General features: G+C 38.8%; 1 protein-coding gene across 1 annotated transcript; it reads right to left on the reverse strand.

Annotated features, from left to right (window-relative positions):
* Positions 1–55: 55 nt before the first annotated feature.
* On the reverse strand, positions 56–19,392 carry ncapd3 (non-SMC condensin II complex, subunit D3). Its single transcript, XM_072437034.1, has 35 exons — positions 19,344–19,392; positions 18,242–18,396; positions 17,517–17,679; positions 17,022–17,176; positions 16,765–16,944; positions 16,633–16,691; positions 16,477–16,564; positions 15,690–15,829; positions 15,452–15,524; positions 15,182–15,307; positions 14,053–14,302; positions 13,942–13,980; positions 13,591–13,680; positions 12,521–12,594; positions 11,212–11,346; positions 10,812–11,029; positions 9,965–10,159; positions 9,795–9,892; positions 9,616–9,725; positions 7,909–8,016; positions 7,593–7,707; positions 6,526–6,621; positions 5,770–6,008; positions 5,547–5,626; positions 5,333–5,470; positions 5,130–5,263; positions 4,497–4,690; positions 3,998–4,108; positions 2,727–2,894; positions 2,512–2,621; positions 2,364–2,425; positions 2,259–2,294; positions 1,214–1,276; positions 1,088–1,127; positions 56–158 (listed from the first exon to the last, which is right to left on the reverse strand). The coding sequence occupies exons 1-35, from the start codon at positions 19,390–19,392 to the stop codon at positions 71–73; spliced, it is 4,179 nt and encodes a 1,392-aa protein (XP_072293135.1). The 3' UTR covers positions 56–70.
* Between the last annotated feature and the right edge of the window lie 427 nt (positions 19,393–19,819).

Raw genomic sequence — 19,819 nt, forward strand, 5'->3', positions numbered from 1 at the left:
TGCAATTTAATGACACCATTCACTGTATTATAAGGCAATTGATATAGAAAATCACAGAACATGTAAAATACTATTCTAGGTTTGTAGGAGTCCTCTGGCGTGGAGGATTCTTCTTGCGAAGAGGCGACTGAACATTCCACTGCTTTGCCCCTGACACTCTGAAAATAATATTCATAAAACACGTATTTTAACTTTTGTTTATATAAATCTGACAAATTTGCAAATTGACAATGACTCTTGGATGAGAGTCGAAACGTTTAGTTTTTTCTAAAACAGTCCAGATGATACAACTGAACCTTTTTCTACAATGGTACACTCCTGGACGAATGAGGGACTACACAGACAAATTGACAACCAAAACTGTAGAAAAAGCTTCAGTTGTAGTCATCTGGACTCAGTTTGGAAAAAATAGACGTTTCGACTCTCATCCAAGAGTCATTGTCAATAAAAGAATTTAGATCGAGAACTCCGATATTAATACTGTTCTGTGGTAAGACCCGCCCATTGGGAGGAACCTTCCTAAAGTAGAAAGAGTTGTTTGTTTCAACAGAAACTCCCCCTTGTATCTACCGAGCTAGCCTATTCAGAATTTTAATTTTTAGCTCGGTAGATACAAGGGGGGAGTTTCTGTTGAAACAAACAACTCTTTCTACTTCAGGAAGGCTCCGCCCAATGGGTGGGTCTTCTTTTATTGACAGTGACTCTTGGATGAGAGTCGAAACGTCTATTTTTTCAAACTGAGTCCAGATGACTACAACTGAAGCTTTTTCTACTATGGAACACGCCTGGACGAATGAGGGATTACACCGACAGACAACCAAAACTGAATTTAAAAGTTATGGGTTATCTTACCCAGTAAAATCAGTCCTATAAAGTCAGAAACTGCAAAGTCATTTAATTGGCTAATCTGTATTAAAAGTAAATTCTGTACGGGTATTTTTATCAGTAATATAAAAATCAAAAAAACTTAGTCATGCAACAAAAACAGTTTGACAAAAATGTGCAGTATTCAGAAGCATATCACTAGTTCCCACAAATTTTATGACAAACGTTAAAAGAAAAAAATGCAAACAAAAGAAATGCAAACCTTTGTTCACTTGAGCAGACACCACTTTCTTCCATGCAACCTGAAGCACGTCGGAGAATGTCAGTTAATTTAAACATGCACATGTAGACTCACTGAATGTACAGAAAGATATTAGCTCAGACTTACTGGTGCCTTTGTCACTGAAGATGGCACTGACTTCATCAAAAGTCAGGTTTACAATGACAGGGGCTAAATAGAGAGTATAGAATTTTCAGAGTTAATCCACGCTCAGTAGTGTTGATCAATGCATAACATCTGTTTGTGGTTAATTGTTGGGTAAAGTTGATAGCTGTACATGACTGGCACTGTGTATTGCTTATCGTTTTCCGGCAGGCTAGGCATGGTTTTACTTTGTATACCTACCACTACCACTACTACAACATAACGGCCCCATTTCAAGCAGCAGGTTTAGTCTCAAAGTGTGTTGACAAGGACAGTTCAGAGTTTGGACTTTCACAGAGTTACCTAAACCCCGAGTCAGTCACCACGGTAACTGAACCTTTGTCTGCACTTGAAGGAGCGCTCTGATTGGACAGTTCACTTAATCATTCACACAGGGAACAGTTAGAAAATAAAGTTCAAACTGTTCACTTTAATATAACAAATTAAGTTTTCACTGTTAATATTTATTTATTTCATGTATAATTACACTTTGTCATCAAGTTATTTTCATCAAGATTTTAAATTTTGTTTTGGTGGCTCAAATAAAATTATTTTTGAGCTTTACTTTAAAAGTTAAAAAAAGAATGAAGTATGATGCAATAAAATAATATTTTACAAATACTGATCTGTTCTAATCTAAACTAGTAGTTTGCTTTTACACGTCCCAGTGTATGGATTAACTTTAGTTTTTTTTAATAATAATAATAATAATAATAATAATAATAATAAAATATAATTGTATATTTTTCGAAATACCCGTATGATAAAAAGTATAGCTTAATTACATTCATCATACGAAGTATTCATTCAAGTGTAATTTTTCCATCACCTTTATTTCAAACCTGAAAATGATTCTCCAGTCACATGACTTCCATTGCCATGGTGAAACCTCTTTTCTGTGCTCCACTGATCAGGGACTGTCTCCTTAGTTAAACTCAAGGTGAATAAATTGAGTGGGCTAACTCTACTCCAAAACTGATTAATGAAACAGGAAACACATGTGCTCTACCTTTGGGAGTGCTGAAGAGTCTTCCTTTAGTCATAACTGGGGGCAAAAATAGGTCAATATACATTTCACCATCTCATATTTGTCCTATTTTTTCCCAATATATACCAGTTTTCTCCAGATAATTGGACTGGCGTTGATCCTGTTGTCTCAAGAGAGAATTAGGACGTCTGCAATCACACATCAAGAGTTAGTGTGGAGAGCAGAGGGCATGGTTAGTGTGAGTGAGTGTAAATCTAGGGGATGGACTTGATACCTGTCAGTCAGAGGGAGCCGGGACAACAGACTGTTTGGTTGTGGAGGTTGTGGAGAGGCAAAACGGAGCGGGAGAACAGGTCGAGGCCTGGCAGGGGACAGCACTGCACTCTGCAACCAAATAAAATCACAGTATTTTCAGATTAAAATTCAGAAATATAAATTAAAAAAATCAGTCCCTGACGATAGCTGCCAGCAGTGATGGGATAATCTAACCTGTGCCGTGGGAGTGTTCTTTGGAGCCAGCTGGACACTGCAGTTCTCAATCATCTCAATCACTCTCAGTTCCTCAGTCTCTTTCAGAGCAAATTCCAACTCTGACGCCAGCAGCTCATCTCCAGCAAAAAACTCCTTTACCTCATTCTTGTAGTCCTGCATAGTCACCTGAACAAAATCAACATATTACTTAACAAATACAATGCGGGTTATTTTATCTGGGATAATAATAAGGTTAACAATTACTGAAAAAAAAAACTGCTAGTACAGTCAGGTGGCAGATGCCTAAAAGCAAGCCTTTTTTAGATCATTTTGATTTCTTCAGGCCAGAGTGTAAGAAGTGTTATCAAGCCCACAGCGTCTTAATACCCCCCTCAAATGAGTGGGTCCCAGACAGTGTGAGTCACCCAGTGAGCTCAGTGCACTCTACAAGGAAAAAAAAAAAAAGCTAAAATATTTACATACAAAATCTTACAGTATATACATCTTTAGTCTTTGTTCTGGATTCACCAACTGAAGACTTTTAGACAGGAGGTTATTCAGATTCTCATCTATAGGTGTCGGTTTTATATGTTCAATTCTGGTATATCTCAATAAAGAGATTGGCTGATTAAACTATGAGCTGCCACAGGGTAATTCATGTGTTTGCATCTAAATAGTTTGGGCATAGTATGAGGACATTGAATGCTATTGCAACAATATGTTTAATGGCGCAGACCATTCCATCAGTGATGGAGTCAAAGTGGCAGTTGAACATAAAATGTATGTATATCCCAGATGTACCACAAAATGACATGTCTGGAGGGACGTTTGCTGGAAAAATGCCTCATGTTGTTTCATAACACCATGTCAAAGTGCCCATTATTCATAAAGAAATGCTAATGGTTGGAGAATCTGTGGCAACCAGAAGGCAAACCACAATCACTTGTTTTGGGACTGTCCAGTTGCTCAAAAATATTGGACTAAAATTAACAATGAACTGCAGTTTGCTTTTGACATTGCCATCCCACTCAATCTTAGAACTACATGTACTTGGGCATCAAAACATGGACACAATAAATGGATAACTTGAAATGTACTTTTTTGCGGCAGAAAACCACACCAACAATCAAAGCCTGGACTGAAATTCTTGAATTTAAACAGGTTGTGATTTATTTTGTTTAGTGCTGCTTGTGTTTAGGTTTTTTTGGTCTTTGCTGTATGTTCGCGTTCTGTGTTTTATGTTTTAATATTCTTGAAAATAAAATTGGAGTTGCATGATGTGACGTTACCTGTAAGTAGGCCATGAGGTCCTTGAGCACAGGAGAGCGCTTCTGCTCGAGACAGTGCTTCAAGCTGATGATCAGGGGAACAGTATGCTCAATGAACACCTTCTTATGGACCTGAACACCAAAGAATACATAGAGCACATGTCTTTGAAGTTCATATGGTGAGGACACAACCCAGCAGCGCTTAAATATGTATTTATTTTATTTACAATTGAGTGTAATTATACTAATAGTACTTTCTTTATTGTTGCCAAGTTCTGAAATAGTTAAAAACCTTACTAAAGTATTCAGAAGGTTATCCAGTTTTAATAATAGCTTTAGTTTTTATTAGTTGGCTATCTGGGTAAGTTTGTGACAACCCTAATGCAACCTAAAAGTCCCAGTACCGGTAAATTGTAAATGAGAACCACATCAACTTTCCTGGTCAAATAAAACTGGATTCTTTTTCAACAATCTGTGCATTTTTACAGTTATTAAGTGAAGAGGAATTAGTCATTCTGACCTGAGATACGATCTTCTTCTGTGCTGCTTCCAGAACAGCTTTGGCCATGTTCTCCTCCTCTGGCTCTTCTGCTGCTCCACCTGAGGACTTCATGGCCTGTAGTTTCATCTCCTTCAGACTCAACACACCAAAAGTCTCAGACAAAATGTCCGATCCATCAGTGTCCAGGGGCAGCTCCTGATCCGCAAAGCACACTGACGGAGGAGAGTGTTCAGTGACAAATTTCTCACAATTTGAATAATGGTGGAATATTCACTGGAAACACTATTGTCACCAATAAACCTCTAAGTGCTTTCTTGGGTCATCATTAGGTTTTACTTGTGCGACTCTGATGATCCATCTAGGTTTATTTGTCAGATGCACTCGTTTCCTCCAGGTGAGAGCAGCAATTCTGTACTTCGAACTAATTATTTTGATATTTTCCATTATTGGTAGATAAAGATAATAGCTACCGGTAGTCACTTCCACCAGAAATGTCCAACACAAACTAAACAGATTGGTCCTGTTAAAAACTGCATTATGCCATCATTTGCTTGAAAATGTACATTAAAAAAGGTATGAGTCATTTTTCCCCTAATTGGATTGGGGATTGTTCACTCAATAGATTTCTTCAAATGAGTGGGGAGTACTTACCCAACACAGTCTGGTTGATCTTGTTTAAGATACTGAAACGCTGGGAATCTGTGCAGTGTTTCAACAAGAAACAATAAATATGGAACCGTTTCTCCCGATTTTGAGGCCCTTTTAAGGAGGAGCTGAGCATTTCTCTAAAGTAATATACAAGGTTACAAACAAACATAATACATAACATAACACTTAAGAAGGAGACTGTTTACTTGTCACTTTGAGGGAATTTGTTGTAGGACTTGTGCTGGGTGTATGAGTTGAAGTAGAAAATGCATTCAATAAAATGTTGGCTGAACATTTCTGGGTTCTTCTTGAGCAGTACGTGTAGCAGACAATACTCACACATACTAGAACAAGAGCAAAAATGTGTTATATTCTAAAAGATGAAAAAAAAATGTGTGAGTTTCAGACTCAGTTTCTTACTTGGAAATGGACGGAACAGGGTCAACCAAAGCAGTTATGAACCGGAAAAACAGAGAGCCTTTCCATTTAACATATTCTTCCTGTAAAACAGATAGAGGGATTCTACTTGCATGTCAATTATATGAGAACATGTTTGGTTGTGTAAAAAATAAAAAATAATTAGAGCAAATTATTTAAGTTTTTGTTTTTTTAACAACAATGTACTGCAATTTGCATCCGTCACCTGTAGGAGGCTGGTTAACATGATGACTGTGTTCTTCCTGATGGTGGCGCTGTCATCCCGCAGTCGGGATGAGATGTTGGGGATGTAGTAGTCCACGGAGTTGGTGTAGCGCATACACAGGTCACACATGATGACCACCACATTGTTCCTCACAGACACCTCTGTGCCTTCCTCCAGCTCCCGAGCAAACACCGGCAGATACTTCTGCACCAACTCATCATGCTGCAGGCACAGTTTACCTGAGCACAGCACCACAGGGAGGAAAAATGTCACAGGACTCAAGTCTGGCAACGCATGGTTCAACATTATTGGCCGTGTTTGGAAGTAACTGAAACCTGTACCGCAAATGCGTGTTAACATTACCAATTTTGAGTATGTGTATTCTGGTACAGTTACTCATTTGGATGTATTCAGAATACAGTTACTTTCCTAAAGTCAGGGGAATACATCACAATGTTTCATCATGAAATTTAGGCTCCAAACTGGACTAAATTAGTACGATTTTTTTTTTAAATGCATGTGCGATTTGCTTCTTTTAAATGCATAACAAAGAGTGCAAAAAAAAAAAAAAAAAAAAAGCTGTTTTATGTTTTGTCATGTTTTCACTCAGCGTGAAAGTATTCAGAAAACCGTACTCTATTTTGTAAAGTGTTCCATTACTTGTTCTTCTATCAATTTGAATGTAGGTATTCAGTATTCTGTATCTAATACATTTTCTAAGTACATTTTCTTCCCAACATTGACTGTCATGCTCACCTAGTGCAAGGACCCCATGGGCACGGATTTTTGTAGAAAAAGCATTTGCTCTGAATTGGGACAAAGGCAAAGAGGCAGGCAAATCCACCGGGGCACCTGGGAAAAAGTGTAAAAGTCAAGTAAAAGCCTAGAATCATATGTAATCAATTAATCATTGTCTTTTATGACACTCTAAGCGCTTTAAGGTGCGTTAGGCTTTCACTCCATACTTGGTGGTGGTAAGCTTCTATTATAGCACAACTGCCCTGGGGCAGACTGACAGACAGAAACAAAGCTGCCAATCTCTGCTCTCAGCCCCTCCAACCATCACACCAGATTCATACTAGGCAAGGTGGGTGAAGAGTCTTGCCTAAGGACACAGCTTTAGCTGGGCCATTGTGGCACCTGGAGTTCCATCAGTCTCCATCCAAGTACTAACCAGGCCCCAACATAGCTTCTGATTAGATCGGACGGCATTACCCGCTTGTCAAAGCCTGATCCATGTAAGCACCTCATTATAATTTATTAGTGAACTTTTAACCAGGTCATAAAACCTTTGGTTGGTTAAAGGTTGAATGGACGATTTTTTTGGCACAAATCTGAGTCTTATTTTCTCGTGGCGTGGACTGCCGATTAGTCCTGCCACGTATCAATCATAAAACGCACCTACCGCTCACCTGCAGCCTCGTGAGGCTCGTCCCCACGTTTCTGCGTGTCTAAGCGCATGGATCTATCATAATATAGTCCCCTCAGTGTACGGGGCAAAATGAAGACAGAGAAAGACAGTTTGAGCTGACTCAGAAGAAGAGGGAAATCTACGGGAGACGAGAGATGCGATGTGATCCGTCGCACTAATAAACAAACGCACGTGTGTGTTGTATCAGTCCGCACGGGGGAGTGCGCATGCGCACTTCCGCCTGCATTCTCAAATCGCCGAAAAATCGTCCATTGCGCCTTTAAATCTACAATTCAGGAACACCCACTGAAGCAACTGTTGTGATTTTGGACATTACAAAAATACATTGAAATTGAAGAATAGATAAAGAGGTGTGCATAAAACAATTTTAAATGTAGACATTTCACTCTACCTGCCAGGTTGTCTGAGTTGCTGGTGAGAACAGACTCTACCAGGAGGATAGTCCTTTTGCTGATCTTTGCCGGACAGTTGACTGAAGCTGTGCCAAGAGTATGCAAGTATTTCACCTGAAACCATACATGACTCATTAACATATTTATTTTTGTACAAACTATGAAGCAAATGGTAAATTACAAAATCAAAGTTTTGTTTTAAATTGTGGCACTAGATACAAATGTATGTTTGCGGATAATTCTTTGAGGATAAAGTAACCTATAATTTCATTGAAAAGTGGCATCTCTGGTGCTGTAATGGCACCGAGTTCTCACCATGAGATCTTCATTCAAGTTTTGCATTCCATCCTTTTTCAGAATGATTGAGGCCAAGTACGATTCACAGAGAGACACCAGTTCTCCACAGTGCTGGTTCAGAAAAGCCTGAAGGGGAAAAGAAATACATTATTGTATATAAAATAGGACTTTAAATGGCCTCTTTCAATAGAACTAGAAAAAAAAAATATTGTCCCCAAATTTGTCTTGGGCTCTCTGCCTGCAGCTGCGGACATGAGACATAAGACAATTTAGTGTCCATTCTGCACACTGCAGTAAAGGGACCAAATACAAAATAATTTAAGGCAACAAATCCACCACAAGTACTAAAATCCACATTGAAAAGTGTGCCTTTGGTGAACAGCTTTGTTTAAGAGTGACACAGAAGTTGGCAGTACAGGAGTTTGTATGTTGCTTTTAAAGTGTGCCCATCTGATGGAATTGTCTCATATTCACCATTCAACAAGCGATTTGTAGTGGTTTCCAATGATAAGTCTGGCTTGTGCAAGGACAGACAGGAAGGAAATCCTTTCCATCATTTTCATTGTCTTACTAAGCAGCTTTACAAGTTTGGTTTTCAATGAACAGTCAAGGAACAAAACAGTCAGAATGTTTTTGCTCACATTGAATTGCCCAAGTCTCCTTAAGAAGTAGAGCCTCTGGGACAACGTTGAGCTAAAAAGTCAACATGTATGTTCTATTTAACCAAGCTGTCAATATACCTTTTATTAAGATAAAAAAATATTGAGATATTTAAACAATACAACCTGCTCAAATGTAAATACCATCAATGACAACAGGATAATGAGATTGCATCTCCTCAGTTTTTCTTATAATTAAAGAGTTAGGTGATGCTGGTTACACCAAGACAGAAAAGAGTTTATGTTTGTGGGAAGTTAAGGTACAGTCGCCATTTTTGAGAATTATCGGGACTTCAAAAGATCTAATGATTTTATTCATTAGCAGACCGCTGCTACACACATTCAGGTGAACAAAATAGGTGAACTTGCGACACCTTATGGCACAACAGTGCCGCAATTTTTGGCTAGATAAGGTATAATTTACCCTTTCATGTTGCAAACCATTTGTCAAGAGGGAGTAGAACCAAGATATTTCCGAGCCATTTTTGAGACTGAAGAAATAATTGGATTTGGTACAATTGACTTTTTTCAAAGATCAGGGACCGATTTAGACAATTCCTGTGCATAGAAATTAGTGTATTTTAAAAAATAAATAATAATAATAATAATAATAATAATAATAATAATAATAATAATAGCAACCAAAGAGACAGTTTGCTTTTGTTTGTTCAAAATGTGTTTGTTCTAATATTGAATTGTGTATATAGTGTAGTGTATGGACCAACAGTGACCGCCCAAAAAAAATAGATGAAATGTTTGAAAGCTTGCTTGGGGCTAATCAGGTATGTGGTAAGTAATGGGCACAAGACCTATAAGTTTATTTAAAATCGGTTTGGGAATATTTATAAACTGCAGCATTATAAAAACATGATCTTGAACATGTATTCTTTGGACTGAAAATAACTGTCATGGACATTAGTTACCACCTGAATGAAAGACAAATCTACTTTAGGAATCCCGGCGAACGTCAAAGTGGGCGGGACTGTTACAAATCCATATATCTCCATTAAAGGTTGCCCATTATTGCCATTTGAACAATGCTTTGAATTGGTTAATTTAGTCCTACCTGAGTTAACTTGATATCTTCTGATAGACCATACTGGACCAATGCTTCCACAGCAGCATTGATGACGTCCAGAGAAAGAGTGAAGGTCTTCAGCTGTGACATCAGGTCACCTAAACAGAAGTCCAGTCAGAGTGAACCATTCAGAGACCATCCACTCCTGTGCTATAAATAGCACTCACTGATGATCCGCTCCCGTGTGTCCCGGTTCAGGTGCGGTGCGATGTCTCCAATCACACACAGAACATTACAGAGAGTTTTTGTGTTCACTTCATTCCAACTGCGCGGGACAAAAATAAAGTGTAACTTTATCTCTAACAAATTAGTGAGTTAAAGAATTCAGAGCACTGACTTGTTCATAATTTTGTCCCAGGCGTCCAGAATCTTCCCATATGCCAGTTTGGAAGATGAGATGACCACCTTAGACAGAAGTAACCAGGCCCCTGCTGCATGAGGGGACTCTGTGTGTGAGATGAGTGCGCTGAAAAATGATGGCGTGAAGTGATTTTGCTTGTGCCAGATGTCAAAAGCTTTGCTGAAGTATCGGCTGCAACAAGAAAATGTCAACATAAGTCTTCTGTTTTAACATGGGATTCATCCACCTACATTTATATGCACAATTTACCCAAAAGTATCAAGACCAGACTCTTGCCCCACAGATGTTCACGAGTGTAGAATTGTCCCGATAATAACATTTCCAACAACATTTCTATACCAATATTCTATTTTAGTATAAAAATGTGCGCTTTGCATTTGGAAAAACAGCCTGTGTGACACGGGAGGAGCCAAAGTACTTGTAGGTTTTACTGTGAGTCAACAGCCCATTACTGCTTATCAAGTGTCTTGATCTCGGCTCTACTCATCTTTTTGTTCAGATTGTCCATTTTCTTAGCAGTCGTTAATGGTGAAAACATTTAAAAAGGTCCAACTTCACTCAATCTCAGCAGCAATGGTCCCTCACCACGTTACAATATTGGCCAACTATGTCAATGTCTCACAGAAAATGTAATTAAAGCCAGATTAAATTCAAAGTAGCAGAAGAATCTATTTCAGAGTAAATTAAGTTAGAGGTTGTTTCTTGCCCTTTCCATTTTGGAAAACAGAAAAATCTGGGTTCAATCCATTAGAGATCAATAAAATATTCATATTTTTTCCTTGGTACAAAAGGTTTGTCTGTAAAGGCAGGTGCGCTGTCCCACCTGAGCTTGTGGCAGTCATGGCAGAGGCGGTGCAGTAGGTCCCAGGCCAGTCTCTGACTCGTGTCCAGATAACCCTCAGAGAAGAGCTTGATCTGACTAAGGAGTGTCTCATCGAGAGCCTCCAGAGCCTTTTCCTGCACGGAGCTCTCAGAGTCCATCACTGCCGAACACACACCCTCCAACCAGGCCTTCTGCACATCACTACAGCCAGGCTTTACCTGAACCAGCAAAGAGACACCTTTACTCTTCAGCAAGTCTAGTAGTGAATGCATGCTGTAAAACAACACTGGAAATACAATTTGTTTAGAAGGAAAAAAACTTCTCTTTTTAAAAGTCATGACAGCAAAAATATAAATTAAAAAAATGTTTCCTTAAATCCTTCCTTGGGCTTGATACTCACAGATAGCAGCTCCCCGACACACTGCAGAGCCTTCTTCTTCACAGACACTGCAGGATCTCTGCAGCGAGCAGCCAGAATGCTCAAGTTCTCCCAGGTTGAAGGGACCACATTATGCTTCAACAGTCCCACCAGAGCCTTCAAAACATTTGTTTTTAGGATCATGTTACAAGTAGTGTCGTTACAATACTACAATATCAAGTTTAAGTATCAGGGCATCGATTTGTGTGACCACCCTTGTTACTAGTGACACATAACATGCGGGAGAAATCACATTGAAAAAATAATCATCTTACAGAAAACCAAAGTAGAAAAAGGATGCTACAGACATCTAGACTCTAGAACCAGGAAGTACAATCACATTAGTCCTGTTCTCAGGTCTCTGCACTGGCCCCTGTGGCTCAGAGAAGAGACTTTAAAGCAGCTCTGCTTGTGTACAAGTCTCTCCATGGCCTAGCACCAAAGTACATCTCGGACATGTTAGTGCCATATGAACCATCTCGGACTCTGAGGACCTCAGGGGCCGGCCTCCTGCTGGTGCCAGTGTCAGGACTAAACATGGACCGGCCTCCTGCTGGTGCCAGAGTCAGGACTAAACATGGACCGGCCTCCTGCTGGTGCCAGAGTCAGGACTAAACATGGACCGGCCTCCTGCTGGTGCCAGAGTCAGGACTAAACAGGGACCGGCCTCCTGCTGGTGCCAGAGTCAGGACTAAACATGGACCGGCCTCCTGCTGGTGCCAGAGTCAGTCTTCCTGAAGATGTGAAACAGGCTTCTACTCTGACAATGTTCAAATCTAAGCAAAAACAGTTTTGTTTAGCTGTGCATATGACTGAAAGGATTTTTCCTTGCACTCTTCGCTTTTATTTCTTAAACTGTTTTGTGATTCTGTAATTTCTTTGTGATTTTAATGCATTTTTCCTGTTGTGTGAAGCACTTTGAATTGCCTTGTGTATGATATGTGCTCTACAAATGAACTTGCCTTGCCTAGACCAGAGCATCACTGTCCACAACAGCTCCTGGACAGTCTGGTGTTAATTTCGTTAGCACCAAGACTGAAAATGGGCCTTGTGCTGCAACAGCAGGAACCCAGAACAAGTGCACATGAGCGTGTAGATTTCATCCATATTCCTCATGTCCAGTCCAGTTCCTACATACTTTGAGACCTTCTATAGCCCTGCACAGCTCTCTTAGAGTAAAACATCCTCCATGCTCTGGAAACTTTCTGGGGAACCTTCTGGCAAAGGAATTAAGGTGAAGGAGTCGTCTGTTCCACATTTAAACATGATATATGATGATTCAAAGATTTACCTGTAATGCAGACTTTCTCACATTAGTGTTCGAGTGTTTCACACGACGTAGAAGATGTTCAAAGTTCACTTTTCCTTTAAAAAAAAACAAACAATGAAATTAAAATAAGTATGATAAAATTATATGAGCTAAACTGCAAGAGTTGAAAGTCAATTAAATCTGTATGGTTTGTTCTTTGTTCAAAAAGTTTATGATTTTCGGTTTAAGAAAATTACAACAAAAAAAGAAAAGGAAAAAAGAGCCTATTCAGTTTGTTTATTTGAAGAAGAAAAACATGATTAAGACTTCCCTGTAACATTATCGGCCGACTGAAGGTTTCGAGAGCTGCTTTGAGGCTGCAGATCAACATGAGTTTATTTGCTACCAACAGCACACGTTTGGTCTGATGTTGAGGTGAAAGGGTCTGAAATGGTCAGTGTGGCAAAGAATGCATTTGTGCACTCATCACCAAACACCACGGTGCCCTGTGGGTCACAGCTGACAAACTGGGACAGGAAGATTCGGCTAATAGAGCGAGAAGCCCAAACTTCAATGTCTCTACCACAGATAGGCCTGTTGAAAATTAATCAATTTATTGTTCAATAAATCAAAGTTGGAGTAATATTTTATGGGGCCTATCATGTGTACATTTCATATGCACTAGTGGGTACATTTTATATTTTTTGGTCATATATTAACATTTCTGGGCAGAGGGTTGAATAATAACATCCAAGACTCATGAATGAAACTAACTATTTACTGCCGCTTTATTTAAATTATGTTTCATTTAGAATGGGGCTTACTGGAATATCCTGCTTTTGGGTTATTGGGTCAAAATAGTGTTAACATTTCAATATCATGATATTCTCTGTAATAATATACTGTACATCGATGTGATAATGTGATAAGCCTAACCCCAGAAACCCTGTGCTTTTCATCAACTTAACAACCATTCAAAAAGAAAGTACTTTGACTTGATCATGTTCAAAAGGCGCATTTGATGCACACCAGAAACAGTTTGCTTTTCTCTTTTTTGGACTCAAAAAACTTAGATAACAAAGAACAAACATACAGAAGAATATATATAATACCTTCACAAACAGAGCTGTCAGCATTACTGAGCTCCACCGTCCTGAAGGGCAGGGTGCGGCAAGTCTGAGTCTGATGTGAACTCACACTTCCTGAAACATTAGCACAAACAAGGAATCACCTCACAAGCACTTTACATTTACAAGATTATTACTGTACCACCAATGTCCTTGTTTTGTTTTATGTTAAATTCCTGAACTTGATAAATTAACGGTGTAATTCAATTTTTATTTGTTTTTAATATAATATATAATACAACAGCTAATATTACTGCACTCTTTGAAATGGAGTTAAAGTTGGTCAACATCCAAAAATTGATCTTGATCCCGTTTATTGAAAAATATGCCACTCACCTTCCGTTGCCTGAGCATGGAGTTCAGACTGGCTTCCAACTGAAAAAACCCAAAGACATTGGATGAAAAAGCTCCACAGAAGTTGTGTACAAGTGAATGTTGTGCACTCACTTGTGGTAAAGAGGCTTTGCACAGCTCTGGTAGCATTCAATGAAGGCAGCTCCAGACACTGAGCCAGGCAGGTGAGAGCGTGGCCCTGGACTGTAGGAGACACGTCCATCCTCCGAGCGAACAACACCTCTTGGATCAGGTATTTGTGGGGCAGATAGTCCACCAGATCAGGGTCACACCCCTCAGGGCTCATTTCTGGCTGATCCAGCAGGGCCATGACCACATCCACCGAGAACAAGCGGCCCGCCATCTACAACAGGAACAATCTATTGTCAACCAAGTGTCTATTCAACAGGGAGAAGGACCATTAGACTGTACACTCAACTTTTATTACAAATGCCTTTTGTGGTGCAAGATTGCTTGTCAAATAAAAGCAAGATCATGATTCAATTAACAGTTTAGAAGAATTACTGAGGTAACAATCTGAGCTGAGGGTCCTCTGGGACAGAATTAACCCAAAAGACAAATAAATGCTGAAAGACCTGATGTCACATTAAATGGTCAAAATTAAAATATGTAGCGGTTTGTTATACGTCCTCCTAAACATAACCAAAATCAAGTTAATAGGAGTTAAAGTTTGACTATTTTGATGTTTAGGTTTGTGTCAAATTGTGTCTTGACATCATAAAAGGACAAAATGACAATGGGTTTCAAAATAGGCAATGTATATTTATTAAGAAAATGAATTCACGTTACATAAAATATATTTATCATAATTTTGAGCTTTTTAAATGATGCAGTTTGTCCTTTTTTTAACCACTTTTGATGCATCATAATGTTTAAGACCTAGTTTGACCCTGGTTTAGTTCTGCCTTAGGTCAGACCCAGTTCTGGTTTAGTCAGGACACCAAACATAAAAACAAAAAAATATATTAATAAAATGGGTTTTAAAGCAATTTCACAATTCTTCTCCATTATGGCCTGGTGTGCCATGTAAGACATAAACCCAAATGTACCATCATTTTAACCTTGATTGAAAAAAAATATGATTTCATATTATATCATTCAAATGTAATATTTTTGTAAAATATTTCAGGTGTCAGGTGACTCTTCCATTTAGCGAGTTATATCATAAGTCATTTGCAACAGGGATTTATTTTTTTGTTGCAAGGATTGATAAGACCTTTACTTTTGAATGTTGCGAGAAGTTAGACAGCCATCTAACAAACCCGGCGTAGCCTGAACTGGACATGAGGTCAGCGAGCCTCCCCACAGCCTGTGCTCCATGGGTGCGAAATTCACTTTTTTCCACCATCTGCAACAATACAATCTACTCAACAATTCAAGCTCACAGGTAATGACATGCACATATCCAAAAGAAAGAAAAGTATTGGAAGCTTTATTTCAGTTCTTCGGATTCAAACATGGGTTTGCTTTGCTTTGGACGCGCAGTACTGACCTGGAAACATATGTGCTGCAGGAGGATTCGAACATATGGCAGAGCCAAATCTTTCATCTCATTCACCATATGACTGTAATAAAAAACATAGGATCAATACATGTATTTAGTTTGTAAATTAAACAAAAGACATCCAAGTATGTATCCATTTTTGTTTTCAAGTAAGAGTCATCTACTTTAGATATTTTTTGACCAAGACCTAAACCATTTATGTGTAGCACCAAACCAGGAAGCGTACCAGATAAAAGCGATGGCCTGATTACGGGCAGCAAGGACACCCTGGTTCACAACCAGGAGTGTAGGCTTAATGTTGCTGTTACGGCTGCTGTTCATCATCAGAATCACGTAGAGCAGGCGGTGAAATATCCGGAGCAAGGACTGGACAAAAGCGGCACATTATTCTCACATTACAACACTTGCTGATATGTAATGATAGATTTTCAGCCAAATGCATAGCCCTTTTTTGTCATAGAAACTGTACCTTAAACTTGTGCCCAAGATTCCTTGCATATTTGTTTTATGGAAATTAGTATACTGAAGAAATCAGCAGCACAAGAGCTCGCATTAGGGATGCACAGTATTTTATCAATTATAATACATCGGTCAGAACTGTGCCAACATTCATTTTGCTAACACAGAGAACAGTTATCCACTGTCCTATGTATGAAATAAAGACTTGTCCCTAAACTCCCTATGTTGAAAAGTCCAAATTTCAACCAAATTAATTGTTCCTAAACCTCCTAAGCTTATCCTAATTATGGAATAATATATTGTCAAAATACATTACTTTTAAGAGAGTCCCCAGTTAAATTAAACACTTCTGAGAGTCTAGAATAGAGATGAAAAAAAAGTGCCTCTTTTGTCAAGAGATTGTTAAGCTTACTTAAAACATCTTTAATATGCTTCTCAGATGGTAGTACTGCACATTACAACAATTCCTTGCTAAACTAAAGAGTAAATACAATGGCATTTAGTTGCAGCGCCATAAAGCACTCAAACATTTAACATTAAATTCTTAGACTGACCTTTTCCTGATCTCCATGTTTCGGAGAGTGGAGAAGCTGGAAACCGTGGAAGGCCATCTCTGGAATGCTCTTCATTTTACTGATATTTCTGTTGAGACAATGGCATTAGCATTTAATCATTGTTCTTGCTTTCAAAATAATTTCTCAAGTTCTTACTGTTCTGCAAAGTTGATCTCCCCAATGATGGGCTCAAAGTACAACAGTTTACTGAAGACCTGGAAATGGAGCAGGGAGATTAAATGTGACAATAACGCTTCAAATGGGGCAATTCTGAAGGCAGTTTTGTACCTGGGTGCAGTTCTTGGCATTTTGTTCAAAGTCTTTGAGAGAAAATGTTCGTAAGAGGCTGAGGAGGCGCTCAGCCATCAAGACCACGGCTGTTCTAATCTCAACCAAGTCCTGACCAGAAAAATGCTCTGCAGCATCCTCTTCCTCATCTTCCTCCTCCTCCTCTTCGTCATCAAAGTCCTGAGAAAATAGCAGCAGCTTTTAACAGTGTGGTACGAAATGCTGACAAAATTCAGTCTTTGACAGGAGCAGTATACCTTGCGCCGTGGTTTGGCTCTTTTTCCCTTTGTTTGGGAGCATTTGGATGGTTCTTTTTTGCGTTTCTTTCCGGTGTCCTGAGGCCAGCAATGTGTCCAAATGTCTGTGCACACGTCCAACAAATCCCCATGGAAAGCCTTGTTGGCAATGCTCCCTGAAATGTGCACAAATCAATCTATTAATAGTCAGCAAATAATCAGGTAGTACAGTCTACTCCTCGACATGCTTTTCAAAGGGATTCTTTGATGAAACGAGGACTGTAACACATCCTGGCATCATGGACCTCAAATCACTGAGAAAACTGAGGCTAATGACCAAACTTCAGAGTGGGGGTTCAAGCCATTTATGACTTTTCTAGCATTTTTACTTAAAATTTCAAATTGCAATATTAATACCAGGTTTTTATACTAATAAAAGCTGATGGCACAATATTAATTAATTTACATATCCAAAACAGTTTTGGTGTGCAATCAAATATAGTAGAAAGTTACTACCTGGCAATCCAAGAAGCAGCAAATACAGGGAAGCAGCATGTAGCGCATTGACCCGCTGTTTAACACCGGCATTTTTGGACTTTCCACCAAAGACAAAAAAGGATAGCACAGCCACTAGAGCCTTAACAGAGATGCCATTTTCTTGCAGCATCGACCACACACTCTGCAACAAAATATCAGAAGGTTAGAAAGGTGAGCTCAGAGCTTCCATGGAAAAGATGCACATGTGATTTGTGAACAACATAAAGCTCTTAAAAAGTAAAAGTCATAAAAAGCTAAACAAAAATAATCACACATCTGTGGCTAGTTTGGGGTATTCATGTTAGTCATATTATATAGAATACAATAAAACTAATATTTTTCTGCTCCACTCCTTGATCAAAAGTGACCAAAAATACCACCGTATCATGATATACCGTGGAGTTCTGCATTTTTTACGGCTCAACAAAAACACTTCTTGAGAAACGATAAAACGGTTTGTATTGCTCATTAGTTGTATTTCACTTAACTGTGCAAGGTTTTGGGGAAAAACAGCAAATTTGAACAGAAAACATACATGGCTTGAAATACTCTATTTTTGATATACTATTCCATTCCATTTTGGTTATTACATTAAGATAGACCTATATTATGACCTATAATGTGACCAAATATAACTAAAGGCTATGAGAAGTGCTACTTCCATAGACCCAGTGAAATAAATGTGGATCAGGGGTTAGGGTTACTTTTTCTGTTTTTGCATCGTCCTGAGTAAACACCAGCAAAGTCCGATAAAGTTTTTGGAAGTCTTTGGCGTTTGTGGCAGCCAGTTCATCTCCTACAGGCTCATCAAACGCTTTTCTTTCCGAGAACTCCAAATCCCAGACTGCATCCACCCAGGCTGGAAAACACAAACATTACAAATGTGCACAATATATGGAAATTATTTACATTCACAAAACAGACCAAAAACTTCAAATAACAAAGCCTCAGAAACACTGGAAATAATTCTATAAAATGCATGAAATCAAGCAATGCAACCGATTTGAAAGAAATCATTATAAAACTTTGCTAAAACAAAATTCCAATTCCATCTCTCAGGAGATAAAAGACAGACATGTGAAAATCTTGTCCCAATAAATCTCTTACCGTATATTTTAACTAGAAAGCTGGAAGAATAAACGTAAACCACAGCAATCTATCAATTACCTATCATGAGCTCTAGTTTTTAAAAGCTGTAGCTGGTAAGCTAATACAGGTCAAATGTCAAGTCAGTACCTTTGAGTTAGTTGTTTCTTTTCAATATGGCTTTATTATGAACAAGTTTTGATACTAACGCATCTTCATCAGATGTGTTAGTGTCAAAACTCGTCAGCAGTCCTTCATCTGTATACCATATTACTTGCCACATCCTTGCAGAGCACCTGTAGATCATCTTTTTTACCCACTGTTGCACTCACTTCTCTGACTGATCATACAAGTAATACAAACGTGAGTGTAACCCCTGAAGCACTTCTGAACATGACACATTCTCTAAAAATGCATCAAACTACAAGAAAATGCATTAACATTGACTTAAAGAAGACCTCAGGATGAAGGATTTATATAGCTATGGGTTGGGGAATAATTGTAGTACGTCTGTGTGGTTACTTCTTAAACATGTTGGCACATAAACGAGGAAAGTAAATGCATGCAAATGACACATCAAGTAGCACTGTAGCAGTTGTATTCTCAGCCACATATTAAACACAATGTAGCTCTGTTGCAAATAACATTTCATGCAACGCAAAGTTAAAATGTATTCACACCACAAGTAACTATATCCATGTTTCATATTATTATGTTTACCTTCAGGGATTTCGTTTAACCGGAGGAAACGCAGCGTTATTAACTCCATTTTGACTTCGTATGGTTTGAAATGATCCCGCGCGCGATTTTGTCAAGTAGATGACGCGCGGCCTCTGATTGGCTGGCTCGTGGCTTCTTCTTCGTGGGATTTTCGGCAGGCAAGGTACGTCTTGGTGTATTGCTGCCTCTGTCGGTGAGGGGGATACATCTTTCTTTTACGAGAACGTAAAAAGAAAAAGTTTTTTTTTTTTTCCAGCAGAGTTGGGGGTAATACGTTAGCTATTTTCTGAAAAAAACTTTGCGTCAAGTAAACTTTATGCATTATGTAGCCAGAGCATCTGTAAAGGTGTGATAACCTGCCACATGTCAGCGAATGTCTGTGTATTATTTTTTATGTTGTTACCTTTTCTAAAGCATGTTAGACCTTATGTGTACATGCAATTGAGACCAAGGATTTTGTTCTATTGTGCCATTTT

The sequence above is a fragment of the Eucyclogobius newberryi genome, unplaced genomic scaffold (assembly GCF_026437365.1).
Source record: "Eucyclogobius newberryi isolate DKJ021-1_F unplaced genomic scaffold, fEucNew1.0.hap1 SCAF_8, whole genome shotgun sequence".
NCBI classification, from domain to species: domain Eukaryota; kingdom Metazoa; phylum Chordata; class Actinopteri; order Gobiiformes; family Gobiidae; genus Eucyclogobius; species Eucyclogobius newberryi.

Bases quoted from the DNA above. Each gene is read 5' to 3' on its own strand.
- ncapd3 (XM_072437034.1), bottom strand. From the start codon at position 19,392: ATGGAGTTAATAACGCTGCGTTTCCTCCGGTTAAACGAAATCCCTGAA. The intron at 7,708-7,908 runs GTGAGAACTCGG...GTATGGTTTCAG, and splicing joins ACTTGAATGAAGATCTCATG to GTGAAATACTTGCATACTCT. The intron at 4,691-5,129 runs GTAAGTACTCCC...CTCCTCCGTCAG, and splicing joins GATCAACCAGACTGTGTTGG to TGTGCTTTGCGGATCAGGAG.